This window comes from Uloborus diversus, chromosome 2, assembly GCF_026930045.1.
Source record: "Uloborus diversus isolate 005 chromosome 2, Udiv.v.3.1, whole genome shotgun sequence".
Lineage (NCBI taxonomy): Eukaryota > Metazoa > Arthropoda > Arachnida > Araneae > Uloboridae > Uloborus > Uloborus diversus.
Genome location: NC_072732.1, coordinates 118,873,888 through 118,892,554, shown reverse-complemented (window position 1 = coordinate 118,892,554; position 18,667 = coordinate 118,873,888). Strand labels below are relative to the sequence as shown.

The 18,667-nt window shown below is 30.4% G+C and overlaps 1 protein-coding gene across 1 annotated transcript in view; it reads left to right on the top strand.

The window, feature by feature from the left end:
- Window positions 1–16,130, top strand: part of LOC129217282 (Kv channel-interacting protein 4-like) — a 106,657-nt gene extending 90,527 nt beyond the window's left edge. Inside the window, exon 6 of the mRNA XM_054851555.1 lies at window positions 15,997–16,130. Coding sequence (XP_054707530.1) covers window positions 15,997–16,044 — 48 coding nt within the window. The 3' untranslated portion in view covers window positions 16,045–16,130. The remainder of the gene's footprint in view (window positions 1–15,996) is intronic.
- Window positions 16,131–18,667: the final 2,537 nt, after the last annotated feature.

Here is an 18,667-nt window from a genome sequence, read left to right as displayed (position 1 = left end):
CTCTCGAAGATTTTCTTTTGCTCTCTTAAGGAATGTACGATTGATCACTAGGTCATTTGGATTTAAATTTACTGCATCTACATAGGCTGCAAATAAATGAACAACATCTTTATCCCTAATATGGCATTTGTCTAACAGTGATGAAAGATTAGCAGATATCAATAGATGTCAAGCTTTTTTGCATTGTGGTAGACCATTTGAAGAAAACAAAAGTTCAACAGGTTGGGATAGATACCCATTTCGATTTCTAAATCTTGTGAATCGCAAGAATTTGATGATAATAAAAGACTATGTACTGAGATAGAAGAAAATTAATTTAAAGTATAGATTTCTACATTGTTCCGATCTGGATTTTTTTTTAATTTATATTTTAGCTATGGAAAATACAGTATATTTTTACGTTAGGAGTAATCTAGGATTTTTCGAAATTAAAATTTTAAAAATTAATAATTGCATAAGAATTTAGGTATGTTTATAACTAAAGAACAGCGAATTAAAATATAATTGCAATTACTTATATTTATAGCATTGAAACCTTGCGACTCTATTTGCCACACCTGTTACATACACAGGAAATTTTGTAAATCAACACCCCCAAAGCCTGGAGGAGGCAATTTGTTGTTGTCAAAGATCGTTCATTAATGGCCTAAAGAATCCCTTGTGACCAATTTGATGGGAAGCGCAGAAGAGTGGTACGCTTGACTCAAGGCCATTGGTGTACATTTTATTCTCTGTAACATGTTAAATTTTACAGAATGAAAGTGAGAGAACGGTCGGTCTGGAAGTAGTAGCACCTATTGAGGTTCAAAATTACTTTAAATATAAAACGTTAGAATATTTTTACATAAAAATGAGAAAATCCAGTAGTTTTTTTTTTCTTCTAAACTCAAAAAAGGGGGCCCTATGGGCATGTATTAATATTTATGGATTGACTTTAAATTTTGCAAGGATCATTTATTTGTACAATGGAACAAATTGAGGGGGCGTCGCTTAAAATATCTGCAACTTCAAAAATAAGGACCACCCTAATATTATATATATATATATAAAGAACTTTTTTTTTCTTTTCAAGAATCGGTAAGAGTCAATTTCCTTTATTTTATTAAGTTGAAAAATTCGATATGCTTTACAAATGTATTAAAGTTGTCTTTTTTCAGGCTGTTTATGTCTTCCATTTAATACAGCTCCATTTTACTTCTAAAGATTTTTAATGCATTAAAATATTAACCATATAAGGCAGTGAGAAGCAAATTGGTGTAAGTGGACATTTTCAAATTTTGAGTAAAAAGCGTTTAAAGTTGGTTAGGTAGGCTTTCATTAAAGACTTTCTAAATCATGCTGTATAGCAGATCCTCCCAGGACTACTAGTACTCTCTCTTGCCCTAAGACAGAGGAGAGGTTCACCTACATTTGTACTGGTTATTGCCAAGTTTTTAATTTTGGCACTTACATCCCTTTGCTTTTAACTGCCTCATATGGCAAAAACTGTTTTTTATTAATCAAAACGTCGAGTGTAAAAACGTTTAAGAAAAAAAATAAAACCTATAAAACTAAAATCGAAATTCATGAAGCAATAAACTAATTAAGTACACATAAAAAAATACACTGATATTGATTGCGCGTAGTGATATTAGAGGATACCAATATAAAAATGCCGTAATGGATTCCTGTCATTAGACATAATAAAATATATAATACCAGTAACGTTATATTATTTGCACGTAAAATTTATATTTTTTGATACGAAACATATTTTGAGGTTTCAATATAGCGAAAGTTTCTGAAGATTTTTTGGAAGAAATATGTGACACACGCGTAGATGGTTTCGAAAAATAAAGTAGTTTAATCTGTTCATTAAAGTTCCAGCTTTTAAGACCTAATCTCTGAGTTCTATTTGTTGTTTGGAAAAATGTTCGAAACTAGATTGGGTTTTTTTCAGGCGAAAAGCAAATTTGGGCCAAGTTTTATCATTCGTAGAAATCGTATATTGTTTTAAACTGAAACTAACTAATTTGTTTTTGTCATTGTTCTTCGTAAAAAAAAAACTTTTTCATTAAACTGACTTCAGTTATTGCAATCACTTGAGCAGTTTTTGGTCTGCTTTACGCGAGCGGGAAGTATAAGTTAAAACTTCATTTTTAAATTGAAAAGATAAATCTTCGCTCAGACCTTTGTTAAATGCTTTTTCACTCGCAAATCGAAGAATTTTTCATATTCTAACTTGTTTTAGTTCTTTTGATTACTGTTATTGGCTCACTTAACATATTTATTGAGAAATCAAAACGCATTTGATAATTATAGATAGTGTATCAGAATTTTTTCTTATTTTCGAAAATTCAATATTACAGTTCAGTAGTCTTTTGCGTTTGACTAACTTTAAATTAATTAACTTTTCACTCGGCTAAAAAAGAAGAAGCTATTATTTTTTCTGTAGGGGAAAAAAAAACAAATCGCTCGTCGAAAGAAATAATCATTTAGCTTTTTTTTCCCTTCAGATTAAAATGTATTTTTGGAAAAAAGATATGAAAAAAATTGTGCATATGTATAGATATGGTTTTTATCTATAAGGCAGGGGTTCTCAAACTGGGTGCCGTAGAAAGAGGGTAGGGGTGCCGCGAAGTATTCATTTTATCAATGTACAATTGATAAAATGAATACTAATATACCCCTTGCAGGGTGTTCTGGTTTAACCTGCAAGACCTTTATTTTCGCAACCGTTAGTCCTAGATGCATACTTCCAATTGAAAAAATCAAAATCAGATGCAAAGTTAAGAAATAGAAAATTTGAAAAAAAAAAAAATAAATAAATAAAAATGAGTCAAAAAATACAAATTTAACTTTTTATACGTGCCTTAGGTACCCGAACTTATGCTTAGAGAAATAATCTCTATTGAAACGTAATTCCAACACAAAAAGTTTGACATTAGTACGGCCACTGTTCACCGAGATATGAAACGCAGCGTTTTGTGACTTACACCACTTTACACTTGCCGTCAATAACACCTTTTGGGGGGAAATAAAGCAGTTAACAAGGGTTTAAAAGTATATGTGTGCATAGTGTGTGGTTTTTCAAATTTTCTGAGGTTTTGTAGAGTGTATTTACGCATTGTTACATAACATTTGCATTCATTTTTGAATAGCAATGAAAAATATAAATGCTTTGTTTTTGTTTTACTTCAACAACCTGGCATTCTTGTGAACGGGTGATGAATTCCGATCTCATCTTCTGTATGGTCTCTTAAAACTTTAAACTCTTATATCTCCTTGAAATTTGGTCGCACAGTTGTCAAATTTTTTTGTGTTAGTCATATTTATTAATGGAGAAAATTTCCCTAAATATAAATTAGGGGACATAGGGCTCGCATGAAAACTTACATTTCGTATTTTTTGACTCACTTTTGCTTCAAATTTTCAATATATTTACTCTGCATCTGATTTTGAACATTTTTGCATTTGAAAGTATGCATCTAGGAAAAACGGTTGCAAAAATAGAGGTCTTGCAGGTTAAAACGGAAGACCCTGTATACGTTAGATTAGTTTGTAGAATGAGGTTAGTTTTTTTGGGCCATCTGGTGAATATGCAAAAGCTGGATTGATGTTAGATTTTGAACCTTTGGGTAGCCTACTTTGCCACACTTACGCACTTAACTCAAATTCTGGAGATAAACTAGGGTGCCGTGAAAAAATTCTAATTCATCAAAGGGTGCCGCGAGTAGAAAAAATTTTAGAACCTCTGCTACAGCGTAAAAAACGCAACAATAACTTGTAAGTGTACTTAATATGCTCCAGTTAGTAATTAATATATTCTGGTGATAGTTTATTAATAGGTAGTGGCCTTCGTCGCGACGTATATTATTACTGAAAAACTGCACCCTGAGTTATGCCGATTAAAGATATTAATCTGTCAGTGGCTTGTTGAAGGGCCTTAATGAACAACAGCATTTTTTTGTTTTTAATTTTAATACAATCCGATTCACCTAAAAACGACAGAAAACATTTGTCTCATCTCAGAGCGATATTTTAAAAGTTATTTACAACTAAAAATAGATTAGTTTCGTTTTCCGCTGAAACGGGGAGTCATGTGACTCTCCGAAAAGTGACGTGGTATGTGCCTCGCTTCGCAGTTGCTTGACGTTTTTCTTCGATGTCCGTGTGCTTTAGGCATTTCTGTGTTTAGTCCGGGTATTGATTTTTTGTCGAAAATATTGTTTTTTGTGGTCATTACATTGGTTGAATATTATCAGTTTCCAAACCACATCTGAACTTCCAAAACAAAAAACATCTACTGTATATTCAGAAGGAACTGTTCCATTCTTTCCCTGTGCTTGCGTGCGCTATTGTTCAAATTTTCGAGAACTCTCCCAATTTACCCTAGGGAAGGAAAGAATGTACAGATTAAAAAGGAATGACACTTTCCAGGAATTTTAAGTGATCGCAGGAGGTCAATGGTCACTTGAGACATTTGTTTTAGATGAACAGAAGGCATCACATAAACATGAAGTAAAGAATTGATCTTAATATATCCTTGAATCCTAAACATTTCCTCTAATCATTATAGTCAAGGAATTGATCTTGCTTTGAAAGCATATTATTGCGGGCAGAAATTCAATTAATTTCATACATCAAAATTTTGAAGCCATTTCAAGAGTTATGAAAATTGATTTACCCTCTTTTTTATGCTCAAAAATAAGAAAGAACCATTGCTTTTTTAGTAAAAAAAATGACGTCCATGCTTAATTTTGCTTAAACATTGATTTATATGAAGGTTACTTATTTTTCGACAATAACTTTTTAGGCCCTTTCTTACATGTTTATAAATATATTTTTTTTTTTTTGTATTAACTTTAAGAACCAAAAACAATGTGCAAAAATTGTTTTGAAATTACTCAAGCTTAAAGTTTTATTTACATTCAATGTTAGTTTTTCTTTAAAATTATTATTAGTAGTATTATTTTTAAATTGATGTTTCCAAAAAATGCTCTTAGGGTAAATTAGAATCGAAAAAAAAAGAAAACTATTCAAATTTTCTGTAAGCATGGAAATATAGACTCTGTAAGAACACCAAAATATTTACTATTTATTTAAAATACATATTTTAATAAAACATTTTAAAAATGAAAGAGTATTGTACTTATTTTTGTTCTTATATCCTTTGTCCACGATCTGTAGCTTTTTTTTTTTTTTAAGTTGAATATTTTAAAAAGCAACTGAACTAGAACTGATTGAAATATCACATTTCGCATTAAACAACATCTCAGATAATCTAATGTACTTTTTCTATAAATTATTATTATTATTTTTTTTTTTTTGCGTACATGTTTTTGGCATTAAAATAATGTTATTCGTTTTTTTTTATTTGCTTACAATTTTTTTTCTGGGTTAGCAGCAATATTGAAAGGGATTTTGCAATTAATCAGTGCCATAAACGCAATGTACGTATGGCAAGTAAACGCATGGAAAGTTCAAACCATTGGTAGGCTTTCATTGTGTGAAAAGTTTTCTTAAATCTTATTGTGTATAAAAGCACTTGCTAAAGCTGTTATACCATCTACTATTATTACCATTTCTGGACAACAACAAAAAAAAAGCAGATAACAATGTCAACTACCGTGTGCACGAATTATCTCCAAGTTTTTTAATTTGGACTTTACACACCTTTGATTCTTGGTGCTTAATATGACAAAAATAATTGATTATCACAGCAATAATGTGGTTGAAAGAAGTGTAATAGTTAAAGTTTATTAAAAATATTGAAGATTTAACCACCTTTTGACTTTCTACTATGGCACCCCATTGTAAATACATAAGCGCTAATTGCCCAAACTTATCTTCCGATTTACCCCTTGAACTGCCCAAACTGACCCTAAGATCTCTGAAAAAATTCCTCCGTAGACGAAATCGTTGAACTATTGCAATTACAAAGTTTTTTGAACTCAAATTTCAGCCAACATTTCCATTTGAATAATGCCTATATGAATGTTGCACAGTTTTCTTCGCTCGTCCGAAAGTTCATATATACGTACGGACGTACACAAAAACAAACAATCGATTTTTACCACCCCCTATTCAATTATGACCAGTTTTCTCGTCTCGTATGTATGTACGTATCTTGTATAGCCAAAAAAAAAACACGGCATCCTATGGAAAATTTAAATTTTGTATGTAGTATTTGGGTTTGGTTTAACTGAGCACCTCTCTATTTGATTGTAACAAAAAGTTTCAAAACTGCATTTTATTGGTGTCTATTAAAAAATTAATGTTAAAAAAACTGAATTTTATAAATTGCTTCAGTTTCAACTTTCTTGAGTTGTATCTCAAAACTTTTTTGCTGCCTGACTATTTCTGAGCCGCAAATTAACTACCGGCACCACAGTCACTTCCACAAAATTTACAAAATTTCTATTATGAATTTGTGTGAAACATCATTTCTCAATAACCTAGGGAGTGTAACTAATTAAAATGTCCTCCTATAGTGACTGTAATGCATTTCAGTGTCCTATTATTATTACTAGTACACGGTTCATTTAGCTTTTTTAAAGAAACTTCATGGCAGTAGAAACCTTATTGTTTTTTTGAACATTGAAAGTGCTATTTTCTTTCTTATAAGTGCTAGAAAATGTGTAAAATATTACTTTAAAACGATACAAGCTCATAAACAGTTATACAATTAAGAAGTATTAATTGTACCTAAATTACATTAGCGCATTTCCAGCTGCTGTTTATTTTTAGTTTAAAAAAATATTAACTATTTAATAGGTTTTAAAATAGTCATGAGTCCTCATTATATTTTTTCCATTTAATGTCGTTTATAATAGTTATTATTTTTATTTAATTTCAGTTTTTATGTATTTTTTTTTTAATTTTGTGTTCTTTAAGCAGAGTCAATTATTCTTAAAATGCATGTTTTCATTGCAGTACAAAAAAAGGATATTCTCATTTTTTAAGTTATGATTATGAAAACTTTAGAAGTTCAATTTCTTTTTTCTTGCTTCAGAAGCTCATAGTATTGTTGGATCGCGGATGAATAAGTCAGATACGAATCGCGTAACAAAATAACCAATTTAAACAACTGCCCTGTGTCACTTTTACTGCCCCATTTATCAAAGAATTCCTTTTAATAACAACGTCACATATTTATGTAAAATATCAATTACAACTACACATACTTCAATTTATGACCAAAGAAACTACAGAGAAATCTCGGAACAACGAAAACCAAAGAAATATGTAATACATTCGAAAATATATCCATTTCAACGAAAGAACTTTTCAGTTACAACGAATTTTCGTTACAACGAACAAAATTTTCGGTTTCTCGATGTTCGTTGCAATGAGATTTCACTGTATTTTATCCAAAAAACGACATTTATCAAAACTGATTGGTTGAACTCATCACTGTTTAATTAAGGGACATCATTGATTTGACTTAATATTCTGAACTGCATGTAGAAACATAGCCAAATCCAGTTTCTAATGTCCCAGATACAAATTCTGCAATAAAAGTAGATATCTTCTGAAGCTATGTTTTATAGTGAAGCTAAAATTTCCTTCAGATATTTTACGTACTGATACAAAACGTAAGCTTTTTTGTGCTCATTTTATGCTGTCAAATTTCGTTATAGTGAATCCTTGGAACAGAAGATATGAGTTCACTTCACTAGCGCAGCCAGAAATACTATCTGGATGGGAGGGATTGATGAAAAATACCTTCTGGTGGGGGGGTTTTCTGATCCAAAATGCCTTCTGAAGAGGTTTTTTTTATTAAAAATTGACATTTCATATGCATAAACTACTGTATTAGAATTTGCACTAATATTAAAAACTATAGCTCTAGGGGTGTTTTCATCCTTCCTCCCCCCCCCCTTCAATGCCAGAGTTCACTATAACCAATATACTCGTGTTACGAACTATACTCTACATCGCTTTTAGACTTGCTCTGATATAAATATTCGTTGAAATATAAAATGCTATAAATTGGAAAATAAGTAGAGCGCCTGTGTTTGCGTATTCATTGGAGTCTAAAATCGTTTGAATGCAAACTCGAGAACTTGTCCAAGAATGATTCGAGCGTCTTTTTGAGACGATACAAATATAACGAGAAGCCAATATTTACTATCAAAGACTTTCCGTGCCGCTTCATTACAAATTCCATTATTCTCGCGCTTTAGACTTATTTAGTTTTAGATGTGTAGTGGTATTCATTAATGCACACTGTGCTGTGAAATTTTAAAATATCGCTGTACGATATGATTAAAAATGCAATTCTTAGAAAACATTTATTTAAAATTTCAAGAAAGGGTTTTTATTTTCTGTTTTTCCTTTTTTTATGGAAAATAAATCGGTAACTTTTCTAAACGGGAACACAATTCATGGTGAGTTATTTTTTTCTCTCCTTAGCTATTTAACAATGTCTTCATCAAATTGAAAAAAAAATAAAGTAACTAAGTAAACTTATACGTACAGATAAGAAAAGAAGCAAATCGAAATTCAAATTAAGATCTTACTGATAAACTAAAGTATAAATAATATTGATGAGCATAATCGAGAACGTTTGATACCGAGTTCTCGAGTACTTTTTATCATCAAATGATAGGCAACTGAAATCTTTTGAAACCTAGATCTCGAGCGATTACAACCAAGATCTTTCGAAATCGAGAACAGGAGCAATTGACATTTGAGATCGAGATCTCGAGCGATTGATTTCTCGATTTAGTGATAATCGAGAAATCGAGATGTGATAATCGAGAAATCGAGATGCAATAATCGAGAGAATTTGAGATGTGATAATCGAGAAACATTAATAATCGAGAATTTGAGATGTGATAATCGAGAACTCGAGACGTGATAATCGAGAACTCGAAGTACGGTAATCGAGAAGTCTCAATCTGATAATCGAGAACTCGAGATTTGACAATCGAGAACTCATGATAATCAAGTTATCTAATGATCTTGAATAATCGAGTGACTCGATTAATAGAACTCAATTATGCTCATCACTAATACAAAAAATGTTAACGAATTAAAAAAGAAGAAATGTACTTTTCAAGAAATGAAACTTGCAAACCAGTTTTTCAGCTTATTGATCTCTTTTTCACTTCTCTACTGCCCTACAATGAGCTTTTCAGTTTACTTCGAGTGAATTATTATCTCCTGACGGAAAGCATTGCCCTGATTTTGGTTCAGTTAATTTCCAAAATATTGTTCTCCTTATTATATTAAGCACACTCATTCAACAGTTTGAAAAATCATTTGCGAGGTTTCAATAACATCGAGTTTAATGAAAAGATTGCTCTAATACTGTGAAAAATTCCGAGATTTAATGGCAGAATATTTCATGTTTTTAAGGTCTATGGCGTAGAATTAATTTTCTTATACCTGAAAAACTACTTTTTCATACCCTAAAATTGATGTTTCCTACTGGGTTAGTTATTGCATCGAGAAAAATACTAAGACTTAAACATGTATGTTTCGAGTTATACGAAAAATGAGAAAAACTATAAAAGTTGCTGAACAAAAACAGGAATTAAAAACCAATTTATATTTTTAAAAATTCTTATTGCTCCCTAAACTAATCAATCTGTTCCAATATTTTTCTGATTTATCACAATGTACAAAGTTGTATAAGAAACCGATTGCACACACATGCGTAGCGTATTGTAAGTAAAGCATAAATCACACTAAACACAGAAATCTTAAGTGGATCTAATTGTTATCTCATTTGCAAGAGGATACGTGTGCGCTCTCATTTAATTTGTATGTTATATGGAGACATGTTTACAATATAATCTAACACTAAATAAACATTAGCTCTCAATTTAAAAATATTATTCAAACGTTAATTGCTAATTAAATGGAATAATATTTTTTAAAAGACTACAGCTGTTTGAAAAATATTGTAGTGAATAGTACATGATCCTAAAACATAAGGCCAAAATATTTTATGCGTTGAGAGCTAAAATAATACGTTACACACTACGAAAACAAATGGCTTTACCTTCGACAGCGGGAATAGAACTACACCAGCTGCTAGCAACAGCTAAGCGTGGATAAAGGAATGAAAAAAGGATAAAGTGAAACACGAAACACCTAAGTTTGTAAGTGTATATCCGGTTATTTGCATTAAGTAGTTTAACGTGCGATCTTCATGCCAGTAACTGACAACGGTCCAGTAGCAGGCAGTCATAAGTTTGGATTTAAATAAAAATAATTTTAGGCGGGTAAAACTAGTGTTGCTGTGGCCCATGAATACGGTGCAACCATCTAGTGTCTTATCAGAGTCAATTTTATGAGCCCGTTGGTATTTTTAAGGCAGTGGTGGAAGGTTACGGACAGATACCACGAAGTCAGCTGGTGTTTAATGTTCATTTAAATTAAATAAGGCTTTAGTTCTAAAAATAACGAACTCATTTTGAAGAGAAAAAGGAAATTTTGTCCAATACTCATCCTTTCCTCTTCCTATCTATTACTGGGTATCATCAGATTTTTCGGTGTCTGTTACTGAGGGTCTGACCTTTTTTCGAAATTGAGCAAACAAATATAGAATTAACCATTTCAGAGGATCCAGAAGCAGCTAAATGTTAGATGAGATGTAGTTGCATGAGGGAAAAATAGTTTCAAAATCCTAAATACATTAAAAAGCTCAGAAAATTGAGTTAACCTGAGAGCGATGTCGTAAGCGTGTGTGCGAGTGATGCCGTTACCCTAAATCTTTTTCGATAGTCAAAAATATTTAAGAGCCGAAACCAAACATTTTACGGATTAATGACACCTCGTCCTCTAACAAAGCATTCGCCCTCATTAAGGAACATATTTGATATATTCCTTAAAGATCAAAAAGAGGAAACATACTATCTTAGAATAGTTTCTAAGAACTATTGCACTTAATCATGCAATCCACACGGTGACTCTAATTAAAAGGTGTTATTTGCCTCAGCTAATATTTTCAGAACGTAAAATATTCGAATTCTTACTTGAGGAATGCAATTAATAGACTCGTGCTTTTCAATAATACACTTTTATTTAAAACATATGTTACTGCGGGTAGGAAAGTGCTGACGCTGTTGGAAATTCATCCTTCCTCAAAGCGATCCCTGATGCATTTTACTCTTTTTGTCTAACGAATCTGAAGCATTCTATAAAAGCTGAACGCCTGGAAGCACGTCTCAATCTTATCAGGTTTTCTTAAAATAGCTGACACTTCAAAGAATATCTTCGTTCTCTTCTTTAGGAAAATTTGATTGCGACTGGTTGCATTTCTGAGGTCAAAGAGGAAGGGGATTTAAGGTTCAAACGTAAAAGAGCGGTCCTCTTTTTGAATATTTAGGAATATCTTTCACAAAATTTGAAGCTGAAACTTCCTTGAGCACAATGATATCTTTAATCATTAATTTTTAGAAATGCGGTTGAAGTTTGCTTTCTTATCGCGCTCGTTTTTAAGAGCAGTTTTGCTTCTAATTAATTGCAAGTTTCTATGAAATAACAATTTCTCTGATCAAAGCGCTTAAACCAAACAAACATAAAATCTCCAAAATATTTCTTCTTAATTATATGATATATAAAGTACTAACATTTTAATCAGCAAAGCAGCATTAGTTATTTTACTTTTTTATCTGTTAAGTTACTTTTAAAAGTTTTCACATATCAAAAGGATTTTTTTCTTCCAAAGATGATATTTGCTAAAAGCTTTCAAGCTGATTAGAACAACTATTTTTATTTTATTTTATTTGTTTATTTATTTGTTTTTTTTTTTTTTTTTTTTTTTTTTTTTTTTTTTTTTGAACAATTAAATTGCATTATTATTGAATAATTTTCCGACATTCACTTATAGTTTCTCGCTCTTATATCCTTCAATTTTCCATACAAAACGCTTCAATCAACCAAGTTGAAACATTTTTTAATGATATTTCTTTTCATTTTTTATTAGCACAAGACAATAAGAGAAATGCAGTTATTACATCGCTTCCTTTGCAAGTGCGATATTTGGTCCGGTAATAATAATTCATATTTAGCTACTTAAGATTGGCAACGGTTGCAAAACTACATGTGTAGAATGTTTTCTCTCAGCAATTAAAACTATGTAACTATCTTAAAAGCAAAAACCTACATTGTTTTTTCTAAAAATCAACAGAAAATAGATTTCCGCTATTCTTTATGAGCTTAAAAAAGAACGTTATAAATTAGGCGTGAAGAGTTAAAATTGTTGAAAGACACTTCACGCAGTGGGTCAATTTTAGACCACAAGTGGTCATACTATATGTAACTATACGTTTAACCACACACATAGATCTTGCAAACTTTAATGTTTAAACCTGTTCCAGAGAAGAAAAATATCTTTTAACATATTTGCTTTAAGGACGACTATATAAGCTTCAAATATGCTTCTGTCTCAAGAATCGATTAAATTTCCTACTATCGAATATTTGTGAAACTTCAGACCGGAAATTAGGGTATGCAACTCCTTTACAGTCCTGTCACTCTTAGATGTCCCCTCCTTTCAAAGAAACTATTGGAATATTAATACCTTCATTACAGATAAGAGTGTTGCACGTGAAGTCTTAGTTTGAACTATTTCAGCGCACTGCATTATTGTCATCAAAAGAAATACGAAAACACAATATTTTAAATATAATGAGACGACAATCAAATTTAAGAAATTCTAACTTCTGAGAAAATAGTAATAATTAGTATTTATTTGAAGCACAAAATTAACAAACTGTGATTTATAAATATTGTAGAAACTTTTCATCGGGATTTTAATTAATTTTGGGGTTTTCTCGCAACTAAATAGAAAAAATTACACAAAAAAGTGTGAAAAAGCTTAGAGACCTCAACCGTTGAAAATTTTTAATTTATTTTCAGTACGAACTGTACGATTTTTAGTAAACCGTTTTTCTTTTGCATTCAAACTTGAAAAAAGTTGAATCTTTTCCATGATGACTTCTTTAGGAAATTAGAGCTATTAAACATGCACTTACATAAATCAAATAATTTGATAAATCTAAAAATTTCTTAGTGCAGATTTTTCCGTTTATAATAAGTAGAGATGTACCGAGTACTCGGTAACTACTCGACCAATTTGCCGAGTACTCAGTACTCCGCCAAATTTTGATCAGATACTCGGTCAATGTAGCGCAAGCATATATATAATATTCTGCAATCATTTACAATTCAAATTTACAAGTCAAATTTAAATTTTAAGAATAATGAAGTTTGTAATGCTTCAATGAAATAAATCTTTATTTTAATGTCCCCAAAGTTAATAAAACTTATATATTAAAAATTGTGCAAAAAAAGGTAAGTATAGAAAATATGGAATTTTTATATTAAAAATGGATTCTTACTACAAACAAAAATTAGTTATAAGAAATATAAAAATACCTTTGCTTAAAAAATAAAAGAAAATAGAACAATGTTAAAAGCACAGTGCAGACACGTGTTTTGGCGTTACAAGGAATTCCTTTTTCAATGCACAAAATGTGAGCTCGTAGATTTAAAGGAATCCGACAAAAATCGGATTTTTTTGTCGAACGTCTTTACATTCTTTAGCTCGCATTTTATGCACTTAAAAAGACGTTCCTTGTAACGCAGAAACACGTGTCTGCAGTGTTCCTGCACATTTGTTTCATTTGCTTTTAAAAATTATTTATGTTTGGCGGACTAGAACTGGAATAGATTGGTATAATTTGTTTTAACTCCAACTTGATTAATCATACCTTTTATTTATTTATTTTTAATTTTAAAAATAATTTTTTTGTAAAATTTTTGACATAAGCAATTTTTTTTAAATAATGCGTAGTTAAATTTCAACAGGACTAATTTAAAAACTATTATATGGACAAGGAGGTCTATACTACTATTCCAATAAGTTCAAAATTCATCACATGTGTGACGGTGGTTCTTCTTAAAACATAATTGGTACTTGGTAACTCGGTCGAGTAGTGAAAGGCCGAGTACTCGGTAAAGTAATGAAAGGCAGAGTACTCGGTACTCGGCTACTCGGTCAAAGTGCTACTCGATACGTCTCTAACAATAAGAGTACTATGCAAGGTTAGCGTTTGAAACCCTAAGTGTAGGTTTCAAACAATCTATTGAATATGCAAGATGCAGCTGTCTGGAACCCCGAATCTGCTGGTATGCAACGAAGTAGATTAGTGACCATCGGTTAGTAGTCATGGTAGTACTGAATCTCACTTAATCAATAGTTTTGGTTGTTTTTGTTGTAGTTTTGGATCCCTCTCATTCAAATAAAACAAAAACTCTCATTGCTCTTTGAAATTCACTGTGTTATTTCAAGCGCATTCAAAATTTTGCGTGTTTAGAAATCAGTATCCTGTATGGTGCTTCCGTGCTATTTCTTCAATCATTTCTTATATGTTTTTGTTTTATATCGTAGGATAGCAGTTAATTTTCGTCACTAATATCGATTTTATGCAGATTTCATACAACTGGCATTGTTTCTAAACGCATAATTTCTGTTTTGTGCGAGGACGAATTGAACTATATTAGTATTTTAATCTTATCCATAAATCGTTTTAAGATATAATACCGACTTATCCCTAATTTACAAGACTAAATCTAAGCAAACATTCTATCGGGAGAAGAAAGTATTTTCCAAGTATAAGTTTAGTTTTTTAAGTTGAAGGCAGTGACAGTTTTAGCGTTATCCAGGGTGCACCATGAGGATGCCTGTCACACTACACACCCACTAATGTGAGTTTGACTTCATGAAATGTAGTGCCACTTAATGTTTCATGGTATTTGTTCCTCTGCAAATATACTTTGAAATCTGGAGCGATCCTATTCGTTTTACCAACGGTTATTAGAGTTCCGTTCCAGCAGTGTTGTTTCCTACTTTTGCAGATACTGCAAAGTATTTCAATAAGAATCTGGCAATATTTAAAGCAACGTAATATTTCAGTGCCACAATGAATGACCAATGTCCATGAGGGGCGTGATAAAATTAAGTAATAAATGTTCATTGTCACACAGTTTCTAAAGTGTCCCGTTCCTCCTTACAAGTTCAAAAAGGGAAAAGGTTTAATTTAAGAAAGACATCAACTGATTTAAAGTTGTTTCATCCAAGAAAGAATAGAAACATTTAACTCTTTAAAAATGTATTTTATAATAGTTTTGAACTTTTCAAATAAAAATAGAGAAATTTCATTAAAAAGTTAAACTCTCTTACTTACAGAAAATATTTTAAGCCATGCCTAAAATATGCATAACGCAACACTGTATGCGAGTATTTATTGGTTTTAATATTTTTAGGCGAAATGAATCATCTTTTAGAGATACAAAATGATCTACAGGGTCGGAACAATGCAAATTAATGTTCTGATATTATTAGTGAAATGAGAAACAGTGCAATAAACTAAATTTAACATTTCCATAATATAACAAATAAGTACCTTTGTGCTGAAAATTAAAATAATCAGTTATCCAACGTTTTGAAGAATAAAAAATGCCAATTACAGCAGACACGTGTTTCGGTGTTACAAGGAAGCACCTTTTTCAATGCAAAGAAAGTATGAGCTTCTGTGTGCTTCAAAACGTTGGTTAACTGATTACTTTAATTCCCATAAATATGTTTTGTAGAAACTCAATAGTTTTTTAGTGATTTACAGTTTCACCAACTTTATGAAAGCCATAAAATAAAATTCATTGAAAATAAGTTTATAGTATTTAATGTGAAAAAAAGGAAAGTTCATTTATCGCACTCAAAAACCTTCTAAGTTTCAGATCATTGCTGCGTAAAGGGAAGCCTGTCTCATAGCATCAAAAAAAAATTTAATTATTTTGTTTGACGCTTTATTTATGCATAATTCATGTGTAACAGAATTTAAGTGACATGAATATTTATTGTGTATCAATTAACTGTAATTATATAATATTAAAATTAGCCTTAACTTGAGCCTATTAATAAAAGTTGACTAATTAGTAATATAGAATTGACATTTAATTGACTATTTTCATTATGTACATTTTTGTGTGTTTCAGGATGAAACTATAGCTAAGTCTCTTACACTATTTGATACTGTATTATAAAAGAAGTCTTCTAGTCTGCAAGATTATCGCTCCAAAATGCTAAAACTCATTATGGAACTGCCTACAAACTCCTATGGAGGTCGCGGCATAAACAAACGTCTCAAGAGAATGGTTAATAATGCATTAAGGACTCAGAGATATTTTTATTTCTGTGATGAATAAGAACCAAAATATTTTTACAGCATTACTGATGCATTTGTGGCTATTCAGTCTTTTCTTTTATAAAGAAATGAAGCATCCTTATCTTAAAGTGAAAATTCTCTTTCATTTCATAAACTTTTTGTGTTTATCACCATATAGTGATTATCAGTTATTACCATAATATAAATAAAAAATTATCATATAAGCTTTGTGGTACAATATGATTAAAATGAAAAACCAACGTAAATAAAAAGCACAAATTTTGAAGAAAATACAGCATATAGCTATTTCAAAACTAAGTCTAGAAATAGCTATATGCTGTATTTTTCTTTAAAATTAGTGCTTTATTTACGTTGGTTTTTCATTTTAATCATATTACCATACTAGTTTTATATTGTATAGACACACAGTGTGTTTATAAAGTCTTGAACTGATAAAGGAAATTTATTAAAGAAGAATCATTTCAAAAATTAAAACATCAGTATTTTTCTTTTATTTTGATACTTATTCCAAGAAGTTTTTACATAACGTTAATACACTAATGCATCTTTTGTTGTTCTGAGAAGATTTTGGTGATTTTCAACTTCGCTGCTAGATCTTTGAGATATGAGTCTTTGGTAATAATGTTAATCCTCAAATCTGTGGGAGTTTATTTCGTTCACTTCATTTTTAATGTTACTAAAACCTACCTATATGATTTAGCTAATAATGTGCTAACGTAAAACTTGATAAAAGAAAGATCAACAAATAAAAAATACGTATAAAACTTAAATGTTTTTGTAAATAAATTGTTTTTGCCAGTGCTAGACTTTATAAACACCCTGTGTATTTTGCTAGATCTTATACTTTTTTTTTTTTACTTTGTCTTCATCAATGCCAATCTCCCCAGATTTTGCTGAAAGCTTAAGTCATGCTTACTTAAATACATCATGTCATTGAGAAGATAAAGAATATATAACTCTTGTTTGTCATTTACATCACATTTTCACTTTAAAAATAAATATTTTTATAATATTATTAAGAAAAATAACAGTAATTAAACGTTAGCTTTGTCATTAGCCATAAAATTTCGGTAATCACAGTTTAAATTTTATTTTATTACATAATACAATGACAACGAATTAAATGCATCTTAAAAGTATATGTTTTCTAATTTTCTAATTAAAGAAGATTATTAAATGACATATTTTCAGGAAAAAAAAATACGCTAAAAATAAGAGACAAAAGCACAGAACACGGATCACGTTGCTTCAAGAAATTTTTCAACGCATTATTAATCAATGAAATGAAATATTCACATATCGATTTTTATTTCAGAACTGTACAATATGGGCATCACAACTTTTTTTTCCCCAAGATGTATATGGTTGGTTTTTTTATTTCTAGTTTGAAACGTTGGAACAGTAAAATTGCATTTAACAAAAAAAAAAAATGATTCTTTATAGTCTTGTTAACATTCGATAACAAGAGCTCGAACGCCCGAAACTCTCGCCCGAAACACTTTTTCTTGATTGATAAATGATTTTGCTATTCAAAATATCAGAGTAGCTATTAAAACTGATAAAAAAAAATTTTAATATTTTTTTCACTTTGCACGTTTCAAGACTCTAAGCATAATTATTTATTCTCACTGTTTGCATTCAAATATTCCTTTCACAAAATTAAATTTAATTTTTCTCAGTTTTTCAGTGACAGAATCAGACCTAAAAGTTTTGCCGAACTCAGCGTCAACTACTCTCAATAGTTAGATTGAAAAGTTTAGAATACATGTAGTTAAATTTGGAAATATTTTTACTGATATTACAGCTAAAAACTAGAATTGTTCAAATTTTATACATTAAAAAAATAAGCAATTGACCCATTGGTTTTTTTTTTTTTTTTTTGTAATGCAATTATGAATGCACAATAAAACTTCAAATCAGTTGCTTTGAACATAAAAACTGATTTCAATAGAGAAAATGCTAATTACGATTTATATATTTTCTGCACGCAATATACTATCATATATCATAAAATATATTAAACTTCATTATTGGGACTTTCGTTTCGAAAAATATGTCAAGTCTTTCTTGCAATTTTAATGTACAGGGAAATATCTATGTGCTTGAATTATTTTGTTTTTCTTTGCTTTTTAACGTTTCGGTGTTATGTTCAAAACGTAACAAATGTTGTGAATGTCTTAATGAACTGTTGTACAGCTAGGGAGATATATCAAGAATAAGAGAGAATATTTTTCGTAGCATATGTTTGCATAATGTAACTAGATGTTATATTTTCTATAGAAATTAGAAATATGCGTTTGAATGTAATGCGATGGAAGGAACAAAATGATGTTCTAATTTAAAGCATGCGAACATTTTTTTAACTAACCGCAATTGAATGTATTTCAGAAAATCAGTATTCGAGTTTACATTTTGGTGCACTTACATTTACTGCAATCATAATGAAACATTCTAGAAAATGCAAGAAAGTTTTAAAAAAT